The 20,036-nt window shown below is 44.4% G+C and overlaps 1 protein-coding gene across 1 annotated transcript in view; it reads right to left on the minus strand.

Annotated features, from left to right (window-relative positions):
• The window catches only part of UNC5B (unc-5 netrin receptor B), a 154,100-nt gene that overhangs the window by 22,930 nt on the left and 111,134 nt on the right, over positions 1 to 20,036 (minus strand). Inside the window, exons 2-5 of the mRNA XM_075257432.1 lie at positions 5,529 to 5,750; positions 4,534 to 4,677; positions 3,039 to 3,142; positions 968 to 1,148 (exon numbers count right to left, since the gene is read on the minus strand). Of these exons, the coding sequence (XP_075113533.1) occupies positions 968 to 1,148; positions 3,039 to 3,142; positions 4,534 to 4,677; positions 5,529 to 5,750 (651 nt within the window). The remainder of the gene's footprint in view (positions 1 to 967; positions 1,149 to 3,038; positions 3,143 to 4,533; positions 4,678 to 5,528; positions 5,751 to 20,036) is intronic.

Here is a 20,036-nt window from a genome sequence, read left to right on the forward strand (position 1 = left end):
TTTCTGATTAAACTGGGAGTGGAAATCTGAACATGGCCTTATTTTCCATCGCGGGCCGAGTATTTTTTTTTCCTTTTTTCTCTTCCCTATTCTAAGACTGTGTATTTGCAGCACTGGAGTCCTGAGTTTAAATCCCGCCAGGAACAACATCTGTAAGCAGTTTGTATGTTCTCCTCGTGTTTGCGTGGATTTCCTCCCATACTACAAAGACATACTGATAGGAAAATAAATGTACATTGTGATCCCTATATGGGGCTCACAATCTACAATATAAAAAAAAAAAAAAAAAGTCCAGCGGAATAGGGGACGGAGTCTCCAAACGCTAGTGTGAACCAACCCTCACCCTGCCAATATCATCAGATTCTATGGCCTTTGCTCTATAGGCCCAATACACCGTTACTACAGCTAATGGAAAAGTTGATAGAAACTTCATTGTTCCAAATGCTACCTTTGAAAATCTATTTCATGTTAAAATTAAATTTTTGATAAAGGCTTGATAGATCTTCTGTACCTGTATACAGCATTATATGATGAATCGCGCAACCTTCACCTGCCAAATTTACTATGGCGTATCCCAGGTGCATATTTTACTATTATCAGATAACCACACTCTTAGGCTGGTCTTACACGGCCGCAATGTAAGTCCGCAATTGAGGGTTTTCACATTATATTCAATGTGGCCTCTTACAGCACCGGATATTTTATCTGTGGTGTGGCCGGGCCGCAAATGTGGTCTGCAGTTTGTGGAAACTGTCCGTAATGGTCATGAATTGCGGCACTGCATGGACTCGCCCATAGAACTCTATGGGTGAGTGCGGCATGACACGGACATCTGCGGAGTCTATGTTGCCAAAAAGCAACTAGTGTTGCTGATCAGCAACTTGCGGACTGTACCTTCAATACGGTCGTGTAAGACCAGCCTTACACTAACATTTTTAGAAGCTTTGAGATTTTTCCCAATACGCACCATACACGATGACCGTTGCCGTGGTACTCCTGCGCTTGGCAACGATATTCTTAGCAACGCAGGTATAGTTGGCAGTATCGGAAAGCCGGGCCTGCTTAATTATGAGGTTGTGGTCAATTGTGATGAGGAAATTAGTGTCTTGCGTAGGGTCAATAATGTCTTCATTTCTTAACCACTCCACCTAGTAAGCGAGAAGAGGAGGGGGGATGGGAGATAAGAGGGAGACAACCAAAGAACATATAATTATAAAATGAATAGCTTATGGACCTCAGGATCAACAACAATTAGTCTTCCTTGAACCAGAATGGCTGGAAGATTATTGCAAATGTCTGAAAAGGTTACATGTCACAAAGCAATCCAAATTGAATCGACTATGAGAGCAGCTTCTATTAGAGAGGCGAACATAATGATGTCCTAGGCTTAAAGGGATTCTACCATTAAAATCAAATCTTTTCTTGGTGACACGTACGAATAGTCTTAAGAAAGCCTATTCTTCTCCTACCTTTAGATGTCTTCTCCGCGCCGCCGTTCGGTGGAAATCCCGTTTTTTGTCGGTATGCAAAGGAGTTCTCTTGCAGCACTGGGGGCGGGCCCCAGAGCTCAAACAGCACTGGGGACGTCCCCAATACTGCGAGAGAACTCTCCACCAGCGCCGCCTCCATCTTCTTCAGGATCAGCGTCTTCTTCCAGCGCGGACGGTCAAACTTCTAGGCTTCGGGCAGAGCCGACTGCGCATGCCCGTGGCCACAAGAAAAATGGCGGCTTACACAGTAAGTAAGCGGCCATGTTCTTGTGGCCTGTGGGCATGCACAGTCGGCTCTGACCTAGGCCTGAAGCCTAGAAGTTTGACCGTCTGCCCCGGAAGAAGACGCCAATCCTGAAGATGATGGAGGCAGCGATGGAGAGTTTTCTTGCAGTATTGTGGACGCCCCCAGTTCTGTGAGAGAACTCATTTGCATACCGATGAAAACTGGGATTTCTACCGAATGGCGGCTTGGAGAAGACATCTAAAGGTAGGAGACGAATAGCCTTTCTTAAGACTATTCCTATGTGTTAGGGACAAAAAAATTGCTTTTTAATGATTGAATCCCTTTAATCTCTTCTCTCTTTTGTTTCAATCTATCTTAGACAAAGTCTAATGCTAAGTATTATAAGGACATTCATAACGGTCTTCACTACCAAACTAAGAAGGTCTGGCGTCACAGCCAAAGAATGTCAAATATTAGGAAATGAACAGGTGTGGAGGTTAAGTGCCTTATTAGATGTCACATTAACAAATCCGAAGCTTCATAAAAACAAATCTGCTAAAAAATAAAACCTGGCTCCCTTAATGTGGACGCATCCATCACAACGCTAATGCCTCCGCGAGGACGGGGCTAATTTATCTCCCTCCTCTTCACTGAGATCTACCTGCCAAAGCTTTGCGGGAGCTAGCCCCTGCTGGATACTAAAAGCTGCCGCAACTGTTTCTGGGACGGCCGCGTTCGCTTCGACAGCTGAACATATTTTTCCTTTAGGAGATCATCCATTTTAACTGTAAGCAAATTATCCGCCTGTAGATTTAGGAAATGATAGCAGTCTTGGATTTTCAACAGATTTAGTCAAGGCCTAGCCCAGATATAGGAGCAGATGCCATGCTGTACCTAGGCCAGGGGTGCACAGTCTGAGGGCCAAGTTGCTAAATGGTGACACTCCCGAGGGCCAAAATAAAATTTAATGGGGCATTCCCATTAAACATCCTGATCGTGAATACCATCTGATACAATTTCTAGAACCTATGCAGAGCATGGGGACCCCTGCTACGCAGTTTGTCACTATTCAGAGCATGCAAAAGTCTTTCTCCATTGTAGTTTATGACAGTTACAGAAATAGCCAAGCGTTTCTGCAATGGACACAAAGCAGTATATGGGCAGTATACACAAACTTCCTTCCCACCCTGGATCCCTGAACAGAGAGGAGTCCAGCATAAAAAGGGTTAAGGACCACACAGGCCATGACCTACGCCATAACTGGATGATTTTTCAACAAATTCAACACAATTGATCTACTCATAGGAGTCAAAAGGACTTGCCTCGGCTGGTGGGATACCCTCTGGTGGACGGCACTGTAGTAACACCTCCTGTTCTAAAGGTACTTCTTTGCCTAGAGGTTCTTGGTCAAAATTTTTCCGCAAATCTACAAGCAGAAAAACAACATTTTTTTAATAAAAATATAAAACGAAATACATCTAGGCAGAAATAAAAGCTCAGGACAACAAAGCAAGTACTGGTTATTTTGGTTCCATAAAAACAGGTGCTGCAAATGTGGAACCACTTGGCTTTAGCCACCTTCAAGGATGTTGTCCAAGCAGTCTCCCCACTGTTCACCCTTTCACCTCTGTATGTGGATCAGGACTTCAACATGGAGATGTTACCAAGTTTCTAGCTGTCAATGTAGTCCATGTAGAGGAGGACCACAAATAAGCAATTGTAAAGCTCCGAAATGTCTTGCAAAAGCCTAGTCCAGATCAGTCCAAGGTGAAGGCGCACAGAATAGATGCAGGGAGGGGTCGATAAGGCTGGGGATAAATAGGGACTTTGGTTGCAACTCCTATCACTGGATCAAAGATAAACATATCAATCTGTAACTTCACTAACATAAGTGAATGGAGTTACACGGAGACCCTGACGGTGCAGCGCCTGCCACTTCTAATCGTAAAAATGCAGTAGTGCTTAATTGTTTTGTCACTAGAAGTTGCAGTCTCCGCACTTTCGGCGTTGCAGTTTAACACTATTCAATTACATTAGCGAAGGCATCGCAGGGGCAATTCAGCAATCTTTGGTCTGTTGCGAATCGTTGCCAATGACAATATGCAGTCCTAGCCTAATAGTAATCAGCATAACTGGGTGAACAAGCAGAAATGGAATCGGGTAACAAGCCCAGAGGACAATACATGGACAGAAGGGTCAAAGCACGCTCTTGCGGGAACTGGATAGGCTAAGGATCTGTGTTGCTCAGGCACATAGTACCTGGATTATAATCAATAATAATGGATAGTCAGAGAAATCTAATTACTGAGCTGACCCTTTAAGTGTTATCATTTATTTGGCAATATGTTATTATACGAGATCACAAAGTACATTAAGATATATTATATATTTCCTTTTAAGAGGAAACATGAATTTTTGTATGGAATCAGTACAGGTATACAGTATAGCTTCATACTAAGATGCACTTTTCTGAAAGCACCACAAGATGGCGTTGTTGTCAATATAGCTGAAAGCCACCTACTGTACATCACAACAGTATATACAGTATATTGGATACATATGAAAGTCAGTAATGGGTTGTTTATTCACAATGCTTTCTTCTATAGCGCCAATGTATTCTGCAGAGCTTTACAGATATTGTCCCATGGAAGACTCAATCTAAAATTGCCTATCACTGCCTTTGAGGTGTGGGAGGAAACCCACACAAACATGGACAGAAGGTAGAAACTCCATGCGGATATTGTTCTTGGCAGGATTTGAACCCAGGGCTCAGGTGCTGCAAACAATAGGGCTAACCACTGAGTGGATGAAACTTACAGGCTATTCTGACGTAGGCTCTACGGCTCTTGGTGGTGCCTGCAGAGCTCCACGCTACACACTGGCACCAGTAATCCTCCAAACCAAACAATTCTTCCACCTGCTGTCTGGAAACCTCGATCTGGACCTCTCGTACGACAAATCCTGGCAGAGATAAATGATAAATGGCTGAGTAAACAAGACTGGAAAACACGTAGCACAATCTTATATTCTTAGAGGGATTCTATGTTAAAATCAAATTTTTTCTTGCTGACATGTAAGAATAGCCTTAAGAAAGGCTATTCTTCTCCTATTTTTAGATGTCTTCTCCGTGACGCCATTTGGTATAAATCCCGGTTTTCGTTGGTATGCAAATGAGTTCTCTCACAGCATTGGGGGCGGTCCCCAGCCCTCAACCAGCACTGGGGGCATCCCCAATGCTGCGAGAGAACTCTCCAGCACCATCTCCATCTTCTTCAGGAACGTCCTCTTCATGAGTCTTCTTCTGTCACAGGCTTCAAACTTCTTGGCCACAGGCCGAGCATGCCCACAGCCACAAGAAAAATGGCCGCTTACACAGTAAGTAAGCGGCTATTTTCTTGTGGCCTGTGGGCAAGTGCAGTCGGCTCTGCCCTAGGCCCGAAGCCTAGAAGTTTGACCGCTAGTGCTGGAAGAAGGCGTGTGAAGAGGCCGTTCCTGAAGAAGATGGAGGCAGTGCTGGAGATTTCTCTCGCAGCATTGGGGATGCCCCCAGTGCTGTGAGAGAACTCATTTGCATACCGGCAAAAACCCGGGATTTATACGCATCTAAAGGTAGGAGGCTATTCCTATGTGTCAACGAGAAAAAAATTTGATTTTAATGGTAGAATCCCTTTAAGAAAAAAATAAAAAATAAAATGATGCGTCCAATAGTATAGTCATGTAAACAGTGAAGGGTAGGGGCAAAGTTTTATTGCAGTTACACTGCTTTTCGGTACACATCATACTTCGCATTTCAATATATGCAGCTGTGTTACCTGTTAACTCATCTACTCTTTCTTTAGTGATATGGTCATTCTGGTTCACCCACTCTCCATTGCACTTGAAGTAGATCTGTATGGCTGGATTGGCTTTGCAGAGCAGCTCTACTGGCTTGTTCTTTACAATGTAGGCATCTTCTGGTTCTAATAGAAAATGTGGCAAAGACTCTGCCGGTGCTGAAGGGAAAGAGTCCGGAAGGACATCACTATACTCCACTCCTGAAGAAACAAAAAAAATAATACATTTTTGGTATACATTTACCATAAACACGTTTTAAAAATTTTAAAGCGAGACATGGGTTTTACAAGGAGAAAAATGTGAAAAAAAAAATTAACTTGTAGGAATCTGACACGGATTTGGGGGGTGGACTCTGCCACAGATTCCACTTCAAGTCTGGGAGGCAGCGACTGCAGCAGGATGTGCAACACTTGTAGTGGATTCCGTGGCTTGAAATATCAGTACAATCTGCAAGCAACATGTTATAGAGCAGGAAGAGCAGTGCAGATTGGTTCACTGTCACCTGTCGCTTATCCACTGAAATAAAATTTGCACTTACTAGGCGGTCCTATTAGTGAGCAATAGGAAAATCAGAATTTTTTTTTTAATGTAGATTGTGAGCCCCACATAGAGCTCACAATGTACATTTTTCCCTATCAGTATGTCTTTTGGAATATGGGATGGAAATCCATGCAAACACAGGGAAAACATACAAACTCCTTGCAGATGGTTTTATTCCCTTGGCGGGATTTGAACACGAGGACTCCAGCGCTGCAAGGCTGCAGTGCTAACCACTGAGCCACCGTGTGGCCCCTACATTGTGTTAAAGAGGACCTTTCATGTCCTTGGGCACAAGCAGTTTTATATACCGCTAGAAAACGGACAGTGCGCTGAATTCTGAATTCCCGTTGTGTGCCCCAGGGGAAGAGCTATCGGTGCAATTACCAACAGCTAGAGATGAGCGAACACTAAAATGTTCGAGGTTCGAAATTCGATTCGAACAGCCGCTCACTGTTCGAGTGTTCGAATGGGTTTCGAACCCCATTATAGTCTATGGGGAACATAAACTCGTTAAGGGGGAAACCCAAATTCGTGTCTGGAGGGTCACCAAGTCCACTATGACACCCCAGGAAATGATACCAACACCCTGGAATGACACTGGGACAGCAGGGGAAGCATGTCTGGGGGCATAAAAGTCACTTTATTTCATGGAAATCCCTGTCAGTTTGCGATTTTCGCAAGCTAACTTTTCCCCATAGAAATGCATTGGCCAGTGCTGATTGGCCAGAGTACGGAACTCGACCAATCAGCGCTGGCTCTGCTGGAGGAGGCGGAGTCTAAGATAGCTCCACACCAGTCTCCATTCAGGTCCGACCTTAGACTCCGCCTCCTCCGGCAGAGCCAGCGCTGATTGGCCGAAGGCTGGCCAATGCATTCCTATGCGAATGCAGACTTAGCAGTGCTGAGTCAGTTTTGCTCAACTACACATCTGATGCACACTCGGCACTGCTACATCAGATGTAGCAATCTGATGTAGCAGAGCCGAGGGTGCACTAGAACCCCTGTGCAAACTCAGTTCACGCTAATAGAATGCATTGGCCAGCGCTGATTGGCCAATGCATTCTATTAGCCCGATGAAGTAGAGCTGAATGTGTGTGCTAAGCACACACATTCAGCACTGCTTCATCACGCCAATACAATGCATTAGCCAGTGCTGATTGGCCAGAGTACGGAATTCGGCCAATCAGCGCTGGCCAATCCATTCTATTAGCCCGATGAAGTAGAGCTGAATGTGTGTGCTAAGCACACACATTCAGCACTGCTTCATCACGCCAATACAATGCATTAGCCAGTGCTGATTGGCCAGAGTACGGAATTCGGCCAATCAGCGCTGGCTCTGCTGGAGGAGGCGGAGTCTAAGGTCGGACCTGAATGGAGACTGGTGTGGAGCGATCTTAGACTCCGCCTCCTCCAGCAGAGCCAGCGCTGATTGGCCGAATTCCGTACTCTGGCCAATCAGCGCTGGCCAATGCATTCTATTAGCTTGATGAAGCAGAGTGTGCACAAGGGTTCAAGCGCACCCTCGGCTCTGATGTAGCAGAGCTGAGGCTGCACAAGGGTTCAAGCGCACCCTCGGCTCTGATGTAGGAGAGCCGAGGGTGCACTTGAACCCTTGTGCACCCTCAGCTCTGCTACATCAGAGCCGAGGGTGCGCTTGAACCCTTGTGCACACTCTGCTTCATCAAGCTAATAGAATGCATTGGCCAGCGCTGATTGGCCAGAGTACGGAACTCGACCAATCAGCGCTGGCTCTGCTGGAGGAGGCGGAGTCTAAGATCGCTCCACACCAGTCTCCATTCAGGTCCGACCTTAGACTCCGCCTCCTCCAGCAGAGCCAGCGCTGATTGGCCGAATTCCGTACTCTGGCCAATCAGCACTGGCTAATGCATTGTATTGGCGTGATGAAGCAGTGCTGAATGTGTGTGCTTAGCACACACATTCAGCTCTACTTCATCGGGCTAATAGAATGCATTGGCCAATCAGCGCTGGCCAATGCATTCTATTAGCGTGAACTGAGTTTGCACAGGGGTTCTAGTGCACCCTCGGCTCTGCTACATCAGATTGCTACATCTGATGTAGCAGTGCCGAGTGTGCATCAGATGTGTAGTTGAGCAAAACTGACTCAGCACTGCTAAGTCTGCATTCGCATAGGAATGCATTGGCCAGCCTTCGGCCAATCAGCGCTGGCTCTGCCGGAGGAGGCGGAGTCTAAGGTCGGACCTGAATGGAGACTGGTGTGGAGCGATCTTAGACTCCGCCTCCTCCAGCAGAGCCAGCGCTGATTGGTCGAGTTCCGTACTCTGGCCAATCAGCGCTGGCCAATGCATTCTATTAGCCCGATGAAGTAGAGCTGAATGTGTGTGCTTAGCACACACATTCAGCTCTACTTCATCAGGCTAATAGAATACATTGGCCAATCAGCGCTGGCCAATGCATTCTATTAGCTTGATGAAGCAGAGTGTGCACAAGGGTTCAAGCGCACCCTCGGCTCTGATGTAGCAGAGCCGAGGGTGCACAAGGGTTCAAGTGCACCCTCGGCTCTCCTACATCAGAGCCGAGGGTGCGCTTGAACCCTTGTGCAGCCTCGGCTCTGCTACATCAGAGCCGAGGGTGCGCTTGAACCCTTGTGCACACTCTGCTTCATCAAGCTAATAGAATGCATTGGCCAGCACTGATTGGCCAGAGTACGGAATTCGGCCAATCAGCGCTGGCCAATGCATCCCTATGGGAAAATGTTTCTCTCACAAAAATCACAATTACACACCCGATAGAGCCCCAAAAAGTTATTTTTAATAACATTCCCCCCTAAATAAAGGTTATCCCTAGCTATCCCTGCCTGTACAGCTATCCCTGTCTCATAGTCACAAAGTTCACATTCTCATATGACCCGGATTTGAAATCCACTATTCGTCTAAAATGGAGGTCACCTGATTTCGGCAGCCAATGACTTTTTCCAATTTTTTTCAATGCCCCCGGTGTCGTAGTTCCTGTCCCACCTCCCCTGCGCTGTTATTGGTGCAAAAAAGGCGCCAGGGAAGGTGGGAGGGGAATCGAATTTTGGCGCACTTTACCACGTGGTGTTCGATTCGATTCGAACATGGCGAACACCCTGATATCCGATCGAACATGTGTTCGATAGAACACTGTTCGCTCATCTCTACCAACAGCTCTTCACTGTTAGAAGGGTGTTCCTAACAGTCTAACTGGGAACACCCCTCCTTACAGTACTGTGTGTGGTGCTATACTGTGGGGAGATGTTTCTTACCGCCCAGCCATGACGCTGAGAGGTGAGGAACGCTCCCCTCCCCCGGAACCAGTGTCATGCGCTGCGGTGGGGAAGGGGGGGGGGGATGCCACGAGTAGGAGGGGTGGCTGCAGTTGCGCCATAGGGGAGGAGGGGCCAGGTGTGTGGGGGAGGGGTGGGGGGCAGGCAGCAAGAAAGGAGGTAAGTAGGGAGGCCGGGGGCGTAAGGAGTGAACTCAGCACCACACCCAACCAGCAGACGAAGTCGCGGGCACATGCTAGTGTATCATAAATCAGTTTTAGCATGAGAAGCCCATCAAAAGATAAAGGAAAGCCGCCATGTTGAAACTGCCATCAAATTTGCAGGCAGCGAGTTATAGAGCAAGAGGAGTGGAGCAGATTCATATGTAGTTTTGTTAGACAAGTTCCAGTATAATTTGTCATTTGCTCATTCTGGGCTAAGGACTCTAGTGGGCGTCCTCGTATATTATCGGGTCCCAGATTTACATAAGCTAATCCCATGAGGTGTCCCGACTAGGACGTACCAATGTTAGAAGTTTTGTTTTAATCTTTGTGACTTTGGAATAAATTGAGAAGACATTCAAAGCTAAATAAAAGAAATCCAAATAAGATAAAATGGCAGTGAACAGTAGTACGAAAAAAATCGTAATAAAAACAGAATAGCAAAAAGGATGAGTGCGGAGAGGCTCGCTGGCTCGTTTAAAATCCATTTAGGGAAAATTGACTTTTCATTTCCAGTTTTAACACGGCACTAAGAGAAAGCGGCAGGACATTTGTCATAATCCATTAACTGCTCTTTTGGAAACGATGAATTAAACTCCAGGCTAATTTCTTCATCTATCTGCGTCTTTCCTTCACTCGATGTCATCCTAGCTCGTCCCATTGACTGGCACCGAAATTTTCATCCTGACTTCATTACGAGCACTGTAATTTTCTCAGCAACCTTCCAATTGTAGCAGGTCCTAAAGGTAATTAGAACACAAAACACGATCCCCCCTGCCCTGGCTTAAGGGTAGTAGCTTCAGACTCGGAAGAATGGAAGACGTCCCGATTCAAACAAGGTGGGTTTACACGGAGGGGGAAGAAACTGCCTATTAGTGGAAAATCGGCTGACAAATGTGCCAAGTTGCTCTCGGAAGCTGGCAAGGAAATGCAGCAAATTAATTACCACATCTCGGTAAATGTATGTGGAAAACGAAGCTTACATCTGTTTTTTTTTTTTTTTTATTCCCCCCCCCCCATTTAAGCCCTGCGAAATTAGACTGTACGTTGCGCTGCTGGCGGAGAATAAATCAGAGGCCATTATGTATAACATGAATGTTACATTATTTAGGAAGTCCATTTCTAATGTACTGAAACATAGGAGACACTCGCACATTTGCATTGCCGAGACTGGGATGCATGGAACGATAAAAAGTTCCCATAATGAGCGAGTGATGATGGGAAAAATGACCAGCAATTAAAATAAATTTTAAAAAAATGCTTTTTTAATTGACTATTATGACCATCATATTTAGACCATCTATACGGGTTATTACATAGGATTGGACACACCACTTTTGCTCCCGCTTCCTGCACGACTTGTGCTTTAGCCCGGGGGTCCGCAGCGAATAAGCGCTTGTTATCCAATGGACATTTAAGCACATTTTCCTCTCATACAGAGATAATTTGTTTCCCTGATTTGAACACACAGGGACTGCTAAACAGATGGCAGCGATGCATTCGGAAATCTATTTAAGGCCCTAAGTAGGGGCCGCGTGCCTCCGAGACATGGTCGGGTTTATTTAAACATTGGTTTTCTAGTCACAGCGCTAAACACACACAGTCAAAACTATTATGTAGTCATCTTTATGTCCTCTTACCACTAATGAAAATGGCTTCTACTTCAGCGACTGGACTTTTCTATGACAATTGTGCTCAGCGATTTGGTGGTTAATGTTGTAGGACTGGGCTCCTGAGTCAAAAATCAACAAAGGCCAACATCTGCATTCTACTAATATTATAAATGGGAAAGTTTGTACGGATTTGGATGAAATTTGGCACATAGATCGAGTGTAACCTCGATTAATACACAGGTTACTTTTTATCCCGGTAAACGACATGGCTTCATGACTGTTACGAATTTATGTTCATATACTATATTACACTGCACTTGCCAGCAGCACTATCAGCTAATTAGAGGTTGCTAATAAAGTCTGTTCTCTCTCTATGTAAACACACAGATAACACTGAGTCCATTGTGTACAAGCATTTGCATATTATCTGATCTGCTCCAGTGCTGAGACACTGACATTTGAAACCCCCTTTGATCCAAATTGGCAGTTTGCCAATTTTGAACATGCTGGGAAAAAGAAAATCTGTTGCAAAATTCTAAAACAACAAGAGCTTTGAAGGTATCCAGAAGTCACAGATTTCAATCCCCCTCATGCGGAGCTCAGGGGGATTGAGCAAGCTAGGCGTCAAGCAGCTCTTAGAGCAGTTGAAGCTCCGGAGCAGGCAGATCATCAACGCCAGCAACACGCTCCTTATATGACATCTCAGCCAGCTCCTGAGATGAATAATCACAGGCATGGTGTGAGGATCAAGTTCAGCGGCAGGCCAGCTTGAGAGCTGACGAAATGCAGGCGGATCATCAACGCCAACAACACGCAGATGAAGTTGCAGCAGAGGCTAGTAGAGTTTATATGTTCCCCTGGTGTTTGCACAGCTTTGCTCTAACCCTCTGTATAGTTCTTTGATACCAATACATCCTAGCTATCTAAGCTAAAAAGGCTGGTTTTTCTGACATTTTTTTTTTTTTTCTACAAAGTTAGACCACCACCTCCTACTGCTCCAATTCCAACACTTCTGCCTGATCCATCTCTACCCAATATGGTCACTGGGAGAGTCATCCACATTAGCTGGTCAGCCAGATTTCCATTTTTTTAAATGAATACATATGGCCAATCTATAGAGGACCTTTCCTCATGGCCACCTTCTGGCGTTCCACCAAAACTTGTATATTTGGATGGTTTCCATAGCTCCTGCTGTTCCTAATCATTCATGGCAGTTTTTGCACCCAATATGCTAGGTTCTGTGTCAGGAGGGAAGGGTCAAGCACCAAAAATACCACAATGGAAGAGCAGAATTTCATTTTCCTCTAGACCCCCAATCAAAATATGTCGTCAATGTATAGTACTGTAGCTGTTCATACGAATACATATAGTAGCTTGGTAAAACACTTGTAGGGTCACGAGGCAGCGAGTACGAGCGTTTTATCTGTACTTCCTTGCTATTTCCCTTAATTAATTCCATCTGTTAGCAGGAGGAGGGAGACGCAAGACGGCAAAATGTATGAAATCATCTTTATAATAAACAAAAAAATCTGCTTATCTGCACTTGAAAAGATCTCAAGCTATAAATCTACTTACAGACCCTACAACATACAACAGTGGCTTAACTGGCCTCTGAATTCTGTCCAAACTGGCAATATTTATGTCCTTCAACACTCGGCTTTTCCAGTAATTTTTGCTTTTCTAAGCTTACCATGGTATGCCGACTATGTACAGCTCGATTGTCTCACTGGATCCAAGCGTTGTGGAAAAAAAATGTCAATACTTGATTTTGGCCATTATCCCTTTTGCACATCCGAAAAAGCTTTGCAATGGCTTTGGAGACATTTCAGAAGAAAAAAACCCATCATAGGCCAGGGACTCCTAGCAGCAAAAATAACTAGAATGTTAGGAGTCCCTCTCCCAGCATACTGTTCAGGCTGGTCAACCTGGCACACACACGTTGCAGGGTATCATTTGTTGGCAAACGATGGTTAAGTCACCAGAGTTGTATGAAAGAATGGCAGTACAGGGACAACACGGTGGCCTAGTGGTTAGCACTGTAGCCTTGCAATGCTGGAGTCCTGGATTCAAATCCCGCCAGGAACAACATCTGCAAGGAGTTTGTATGTTCTCCTTGTGTTTGCATGGATTTCTTCCCATTCTACAAAGACATACTGATAGGGAAAAAATGTACATTGTCAGCTCTATATGGGGCTCACGATCTACATTTAAAAAAATAAAAATAAAATAAAATGGCAGTACTAGGAGAGTTATTCTCAATCTATGGTTGCCTATACAACTTAACATATACAGTCCTATGAAAAAGTTTGGGCACCCCTATTAATCTTAATCATTTTTAGTTCTAAATATTTTGGTGTTTGCAGCAGCCATTTCAGTTTGATATATCTAATAACTGATGGACAAAGTAATATTTCAGGACTGAAATGAGGTTTATTGTACTAACAGAAAATGTGCAATATGCATTAAACCAAAATTTGACCGATGAAAAAGTATGGGCACCTCAACAAAAAAGTGACATTAATAATTAGTAGATTCTCCTTTTGCAAAGATAACAGCTTCTAGTCACTTCCTGTAGCTTTTAATCAGTTCCTGGATCCTATATGAAGGTATTTTGGACCATTCCTCTTTACAAAACAATTCAAGTTCAGTTAAGTTTGATGGTCGCTGAGCATGGACAGCCCGCTTCACATCATCCCACAGATGTTCAATGATATTCAGGTCTGGGGACTGGGATGGCCATTCCAGAACATTGTAATTGTTCCTCTGCATGAATGCCTGAGTCGATTTGGAGCGGTGTTTTGGGTCATTGTCTTTCTGAAATATCCATCCCCGGCGTAACTTCAACTTCGTCACTGATTCTTGAACATAATTCTCAAGAATCTGCTGATACTAAGTGGAATCCATGCGACCCTCAACTTTAACAAGATTCCCGGTGCCGGCATTGGCCACACAGCCCCAAAGCATGATGGAACCTCCACCAAATTTTACAGTGGGTAGCAAGTGTTTTTCTTGGAATGCTGTTTTTTTTGGACGCCATGCATAACGCCTTTTTATATGACCAAACAACTCAATCTTTGTTTAATCAGTCCACAGGACTTTCTTCCAAAATGAAGCTGGCTTGTCCAAATGTGCTTTTGCATACCTCAGGCGACTCTGTTTGTGGCATGTGTGCAGAAACGGCTTCTTTCTCATCACTCTCCCATACAGCTTCTCCTTGTGCAAAGTGCGCTGTATTGCTGACTGATGCACAGTGACACCATCTGCAGCAAGATGATGCTGCAGCTCTTTGGAGGTGGTCTGTGGATTGTCCTTGATAGTTCTCACCATTCTTCTTCTTTGCCTTTCTGATATTTTTCTTGGCTTGCCATTTCTGGGCTTAACAAGAACTGTCCCTGTGGTCTTCCATTTCCTTACTATGTTCCTCACAGTGGAAACTGACAGGTTAAATCTCTGAGACAACTTTTTGTATCCTTCCCCTGAACAACTATGTTGAACAATCTTTGTTTTCAGATCATTTGAGAGTGGGCTGTCCATGCTTGGCGACCATCAAACGTAACTGAACGTGAATTGTTTTGTAAAGAGGAATGGTCCAAAATACCTTCATCCAGGATCCAGGAACTGATTAAAAGCTACAGGAAGTGACTAGAGGCTGTTATCTTTGCAAAAGGAGGATCTACTAAATATTAATGTCACTTTTCTGTTGAGGTGCCCATACTTTTGCACCGGTCAAATTTTGGTTTAATGCATATTGCACATTTTCTGTTAGTACAATAAACCTCATTTCAATCATGAAATATTGCTGTGTCCATCAGTTATTAGATATATCAAACTGAAATGGCTGTTGCAAACACCAAAATATTTAGAACTAAAAATGATTAAGATTAATAGGGGTGCCCAAACTTTTTCATAGGACTGTATGGATAATATTTTGACCTATGGACAAATTGGGTTCACTAAATAGACCACTTTTTCACATTGGTTACAGTACTGCAACTTTTGGATCCTGCCTTAAGGGATTGTCCAGGCAAAAATGGGCAACCCTTTTAAAGTTTAAGGTGCCCTCCCTCACCTCCAGTGTCATCTGCTCTGGCAGCATCTCCCAGTTTTACGCTGAAGCCGATGAGGACCGTTGCAGCCAATAAGCGAAGGGCCTGAATGTCACTACCTGTGACATCACTGGTCCTCTTCCTGAGGCCACTGATTGGCCTCAGCAGTCACATGACCGCTGAGGTCAATCAACAGATTCAGCACAACACCAGAAGAGACCTGAGGAAGCAAACGAATCGGGAGGCGTGGGACAACAGAGAAGAAAAGTACAGACGAGTACGTATTTTTTTTCTCCCCAATGCCCTCAACGTATTTAAAATTTTAAAGATTTAGCTTGGACAACCTCTTTAAGAAGTGACCTCATAAGGAAGACTGTTTTTGAGACTTATTTGGAATTTTTTGCATTCCCAACATATAGGAAAAAGGAAACATTCCTTAACTATGGAGTCTACTCAATATACACTCACCGGCCACTTTATTAGGTACACCATGCTAGTAACGGGTTGGACCCCCTTTTGCCTTCAGAACTGCCTCAATTCTTCGTGGCATAGATTCAACAAGGTGCTGGAAGCATTCCTCAGAGATTTTGGTCCATATTGACATGATGGCATCACACAGTTGCCGCAGATTTGTCGGCTGCACATCCATGATGCGAATCTCCCGTTCCACCACATCCCAAAGATGCTCTATTGGATTGAGATCTGGTGACTGTGGAGGCCATTGGAGTACAGTGAACTCATTGTCATGTTCAAGAAACCAGTCTGAGATGATTCCAGCTTTATGACATGGCATTGCATTATCCTGCTGAAAGTAGCCATCAGATGTTGGGTACATTGTGGTCATAAAGGGATGGACATGGTCAGCAACAATACTCAGGTAGGCTTTGGCGTTGCAACGATGCTCAATTGGTACCAAGGGGCCCAAAGAGTGCCAAGAAAATATTCCCCACACCATGACACCACCACCACCAGCCTGAACCGTCGATACAAGGCAGGATGGATCCATGCTTTCATGTTGTTGACGCCAAATTCTGACCCTACCATCCGAATGTCGCAGCAGAAATCGAGACTCATCAGACCAGGCAACGTTTTTCCAATCTTCAATTGTCCAATTTCGATGAGCTTGTGCAAATTGTAGCCTCAGTTTCCTGTTCTTAGCTGAAAGGAGTGGCACCCGGTGTGGTCTTCTGCTGCTGTAGCCCATCTGCCTCAAAGTTCGACGTACTGTGCGTTCAGAGATGCTCTTCTGGCTACCTTGGTTGTAACGGGTGGCTATTTGAGTCACTGTTGCCTTTCTATCAGCTCGAACCAGTCTGGCCATTCTCCTCTGACCTCTGGCATCAACAACGCATTTCCGCCCACAGAACTGCCGCTCACTGGATGTTTTTTCTTTTTCGGACCATTCTCTGTAAACCCTAGAGATGGTTGTGCGTGAAAATCCCAGTAGATCAGCAGTTTCTGAAATACTCAGACCAGCCCTTCTGGCACCAACAACCATGCCACGTTCAAAGGCACTCAAATCACCTTTCTTCCCCATACTGATGCTCGGTTTGAACTGCAGGAGATTGTCTTGACCATGTCTACATGCCTAAATGCACTGAGTTGCCGCCATGTGATTGGCTGATTAGAAATTAAGTGTTAACGAGCAGTTGGACAGGTGTACCTAATAAAGTGGCCGGTGAGTGTAATTCTGGTTGTCCCAAAGCACAATGCAAGATCTAGAGATGAGTGAATAGTATTCGTCGAATACCTCGCTCCCATTGGAATGTGTGTAAGCGGCCGAACACCAAGGGGTTAAGCACAGTGAATATTTGCTGCGCTTAACCCCTTGGTGTTCGGCCGCTTACATGCATTCCTATGGGAGCGATATATTTGACGAATACTATTCGCTCAAGACTAGCGAGAACCAACTTTTACTAAAATACCTCCGCTGACTTTATGAATAGAAATTTTGGAATGTTTACATGAACGTTAAACACAGAAAATCAAAAACATCCCAACACTTCCTTCCATTCATTTTGTTTAATTTTAAAATAAAAAATAAAATAAAAAAAAACTTGGAAATTTATGAAGAAATCTTGTCTATGGTTATCAGAAGCTCCGTCGTGTCCAAGTCTTGTAATACTATAATGTTCAGACTATTGTCCTCCTATAAGGACAGTTTAGGAGTCCTTTGTCACTAAACACTACATAAAATACACTGTAGCACTTGGTTCCCTCGCCACCAGAATGTATTTATCAGCATTCAACACTTCTTTAGCTACATGAGGATATGTGAGCGTTAAGCCCCATCGAGTTGAAAGCAATCCAGCCGGGCGCGCACCTGCTGAGCCCACAAGTGCTGATCTAATGACAGATGCTTATGTGATTTCTATGTACAGCAATTCCCTGTTCTGATAACTAGGAGATGCCTACAGTGGACTTCCTTTCACAAGTGAACAGTACTTTCTCCTGCCAGGACTGATATGACACTTAGAAGTTAAGTGTTGTGACTTATCACCATTTACTTGGCAGCAAAGTATTGCATGATGTTTTCTTTATCCAAAGATATATTTTATATTCTGGATTCCAATTACAAGTCATCAAAGAGAAAAGAGAAAGCACTGATGCAAATAAAACATAACATTTAATAGATATACCGGTACATTAAAACCATGCTATAGACATGTAATATAAAACAGTCATACCAAGAAATATCCTCACCTGGCGGGATATCACAATCACCTATATTGGAGTATTGGAAACGGCACCATATCACAGTGAGGGCAGGAGAGGTGTATACCAAGACAAAGCACCCCACCAAAACTTTTATCTGTCTAATACCGTAAAAATATTACTTATAGTCTGCCTGGTGAATAAGTAGATGGTAAAAAGAAACAGTCTTACCATAAACAGCGGGTGGGAGATATTCAGCTGGTGCAGGGTGTACCACAGGAGGATCAATAATCCCTGATTTTTACTTGCCAATAGACCCTAGCACCCACAAGACTCCCGCCCTAACAAGGGTAGTCCCAAGCGGTCCCTCAGAAAACCCTAGATGCCCCTACGCGTTTCCTGGCACAGTATAGCACCATTCATCAGGGGACCTTATGCTGAGTTGACTACAAAGATAGACAGATCATCCCTCTCCATCTGATGTGAATATGCCCACAGTGGTAGGACACAGTCCGGACGAAAGAGACCATCTCCTAGTGCCGACTACAGGTAGTGACACCGGCAGCCAAGTCATGCATTGGGAGGAAAGCATTATCTACAAGAAAGTCACATACTGGAAAACCCAACTCCACAGTCTCATAGGCCCTAGGGGCTATTACCAGGAACCATAGTTTCTATTACCCAGTCTACTACCACTGCCGATCATACGCTCATCGAATTTTTGATGCAGGATAAAAGAGGCAGATTATCATTAAGCAATTCTAGCAAATAGACCTGCAGCTGTTGGCGCAACACAGTGGCTCAGTGGTTAGCACTGCAGCCTTGCAACACTGGAGACCTGGGTTCAAATTCTGCCAGGAACAACATCTGCAAGGAGTTTGTATGTTATCCCTGTGTTTGCACGGATTTCCTCCCATTCTACAAAGACATACTGATAGGGAAAAAAAAAAAAGTACATTGTGATCCCTATATGGGGCCGACAATGTCATTAAAAAAAAAAAAAAAAAATAAGACCTGCTGCTGGTTGTAGTAAGTGTTTTATGCCAGAGCTGGGGCCACAAGACTGCTCGCTACTTTTGCACAATGTTCTCCATGCTGCTTTGGTTTCTAAAAGGTAGGTTATAGAAATATTGGATTATCATCTCTTGCATTTGGAAGATATCACAGTAACTAAGCTCTGTGTCTCCTGGAGCTCAGGGAAAACTGACAATTTGAGTCTGCAGAGTCAAAAGCTGCTGAGAAATGCAGATACAAGTTAGAATGGTGGGAACGGTTTTCCCTTGAGTACGTTCTAAGATTATTCATTTGACATGTTGGGTACACTTTAAGGTTCTGCACAATATAAAACTGAGCCATAGTGTTACACTGTATCTCAGTGAAACATGATGTCTCTAGTGCAGAGATGGCGAACCTTTTAGAGACCAAGTGCCCAAACTGAAACCCAAAACGCACTAATTTATTACATTGCCAATACGGCAATGTAACCTTAATAATGTGCGGATCCACAATTGCACACAATTACAGACCTGCAAAAATATGGTCATACAAAAGGGGTTTTATAGAGCTTTCTGCTCCACTGTGATCCTCACATAGTCCAATCTGCTTTACAGTGGCCCCCACACAGTATAATCTGCTTTACAGTGGCCCCCACACAGTATAATCTGCTTTACAGTGGCCCCCACACAGTACAATCTGCTGCACAGTGGCCCCCACACAGTACAATCTGCTGCACAGTGGCCCCCACACAGTACAATCTGCTGCACAGTGGCCCCCACACAGTACAATCTGCTTTACAGTGGCCCCCACACAGTCCAATCTGCTGCACAGTGGTCCCCCACACAGTATGATCTGCTGCACAGTGGCCCACGCACAGTAGGATCTGCTGCACAGTGGCCCCCGCACAGTATGATCTGCTCCATGGTCGCCCCACACACAGTATAATCTGCTGCACAGTGGTCCCCACACAGTATAATCTGTTCCAAGGATGGGTGCCTAAAGAGAGGGCTCTGAGTGCCACCTTTGGCACCTGTGCCATAGGTTCGCCATCACTGCTCTAGTAGAACATCTGTCAAGAGCAGACAGAGTTTTATTTATTTTACTTTTAAAGCAAAACATATAGGAAAAAAAAATAAAAAATCTGACTTTT

The sequence above is a fragment of the Leptodactylus fuscus genome, chromosome 10 (genome assembly GCF_031893055.1).
Source record: "Leptodactylus fuscus isolate aLepFus1 chromosome 10, aLepFus1.hap2, whole genome shotgun sequence".
NCBI lineage: Eukaryota > Metazoa > Chordata > Amphibia > Anura > Leptodactylidae > Leptodactylus > Leptodactylus fuscus.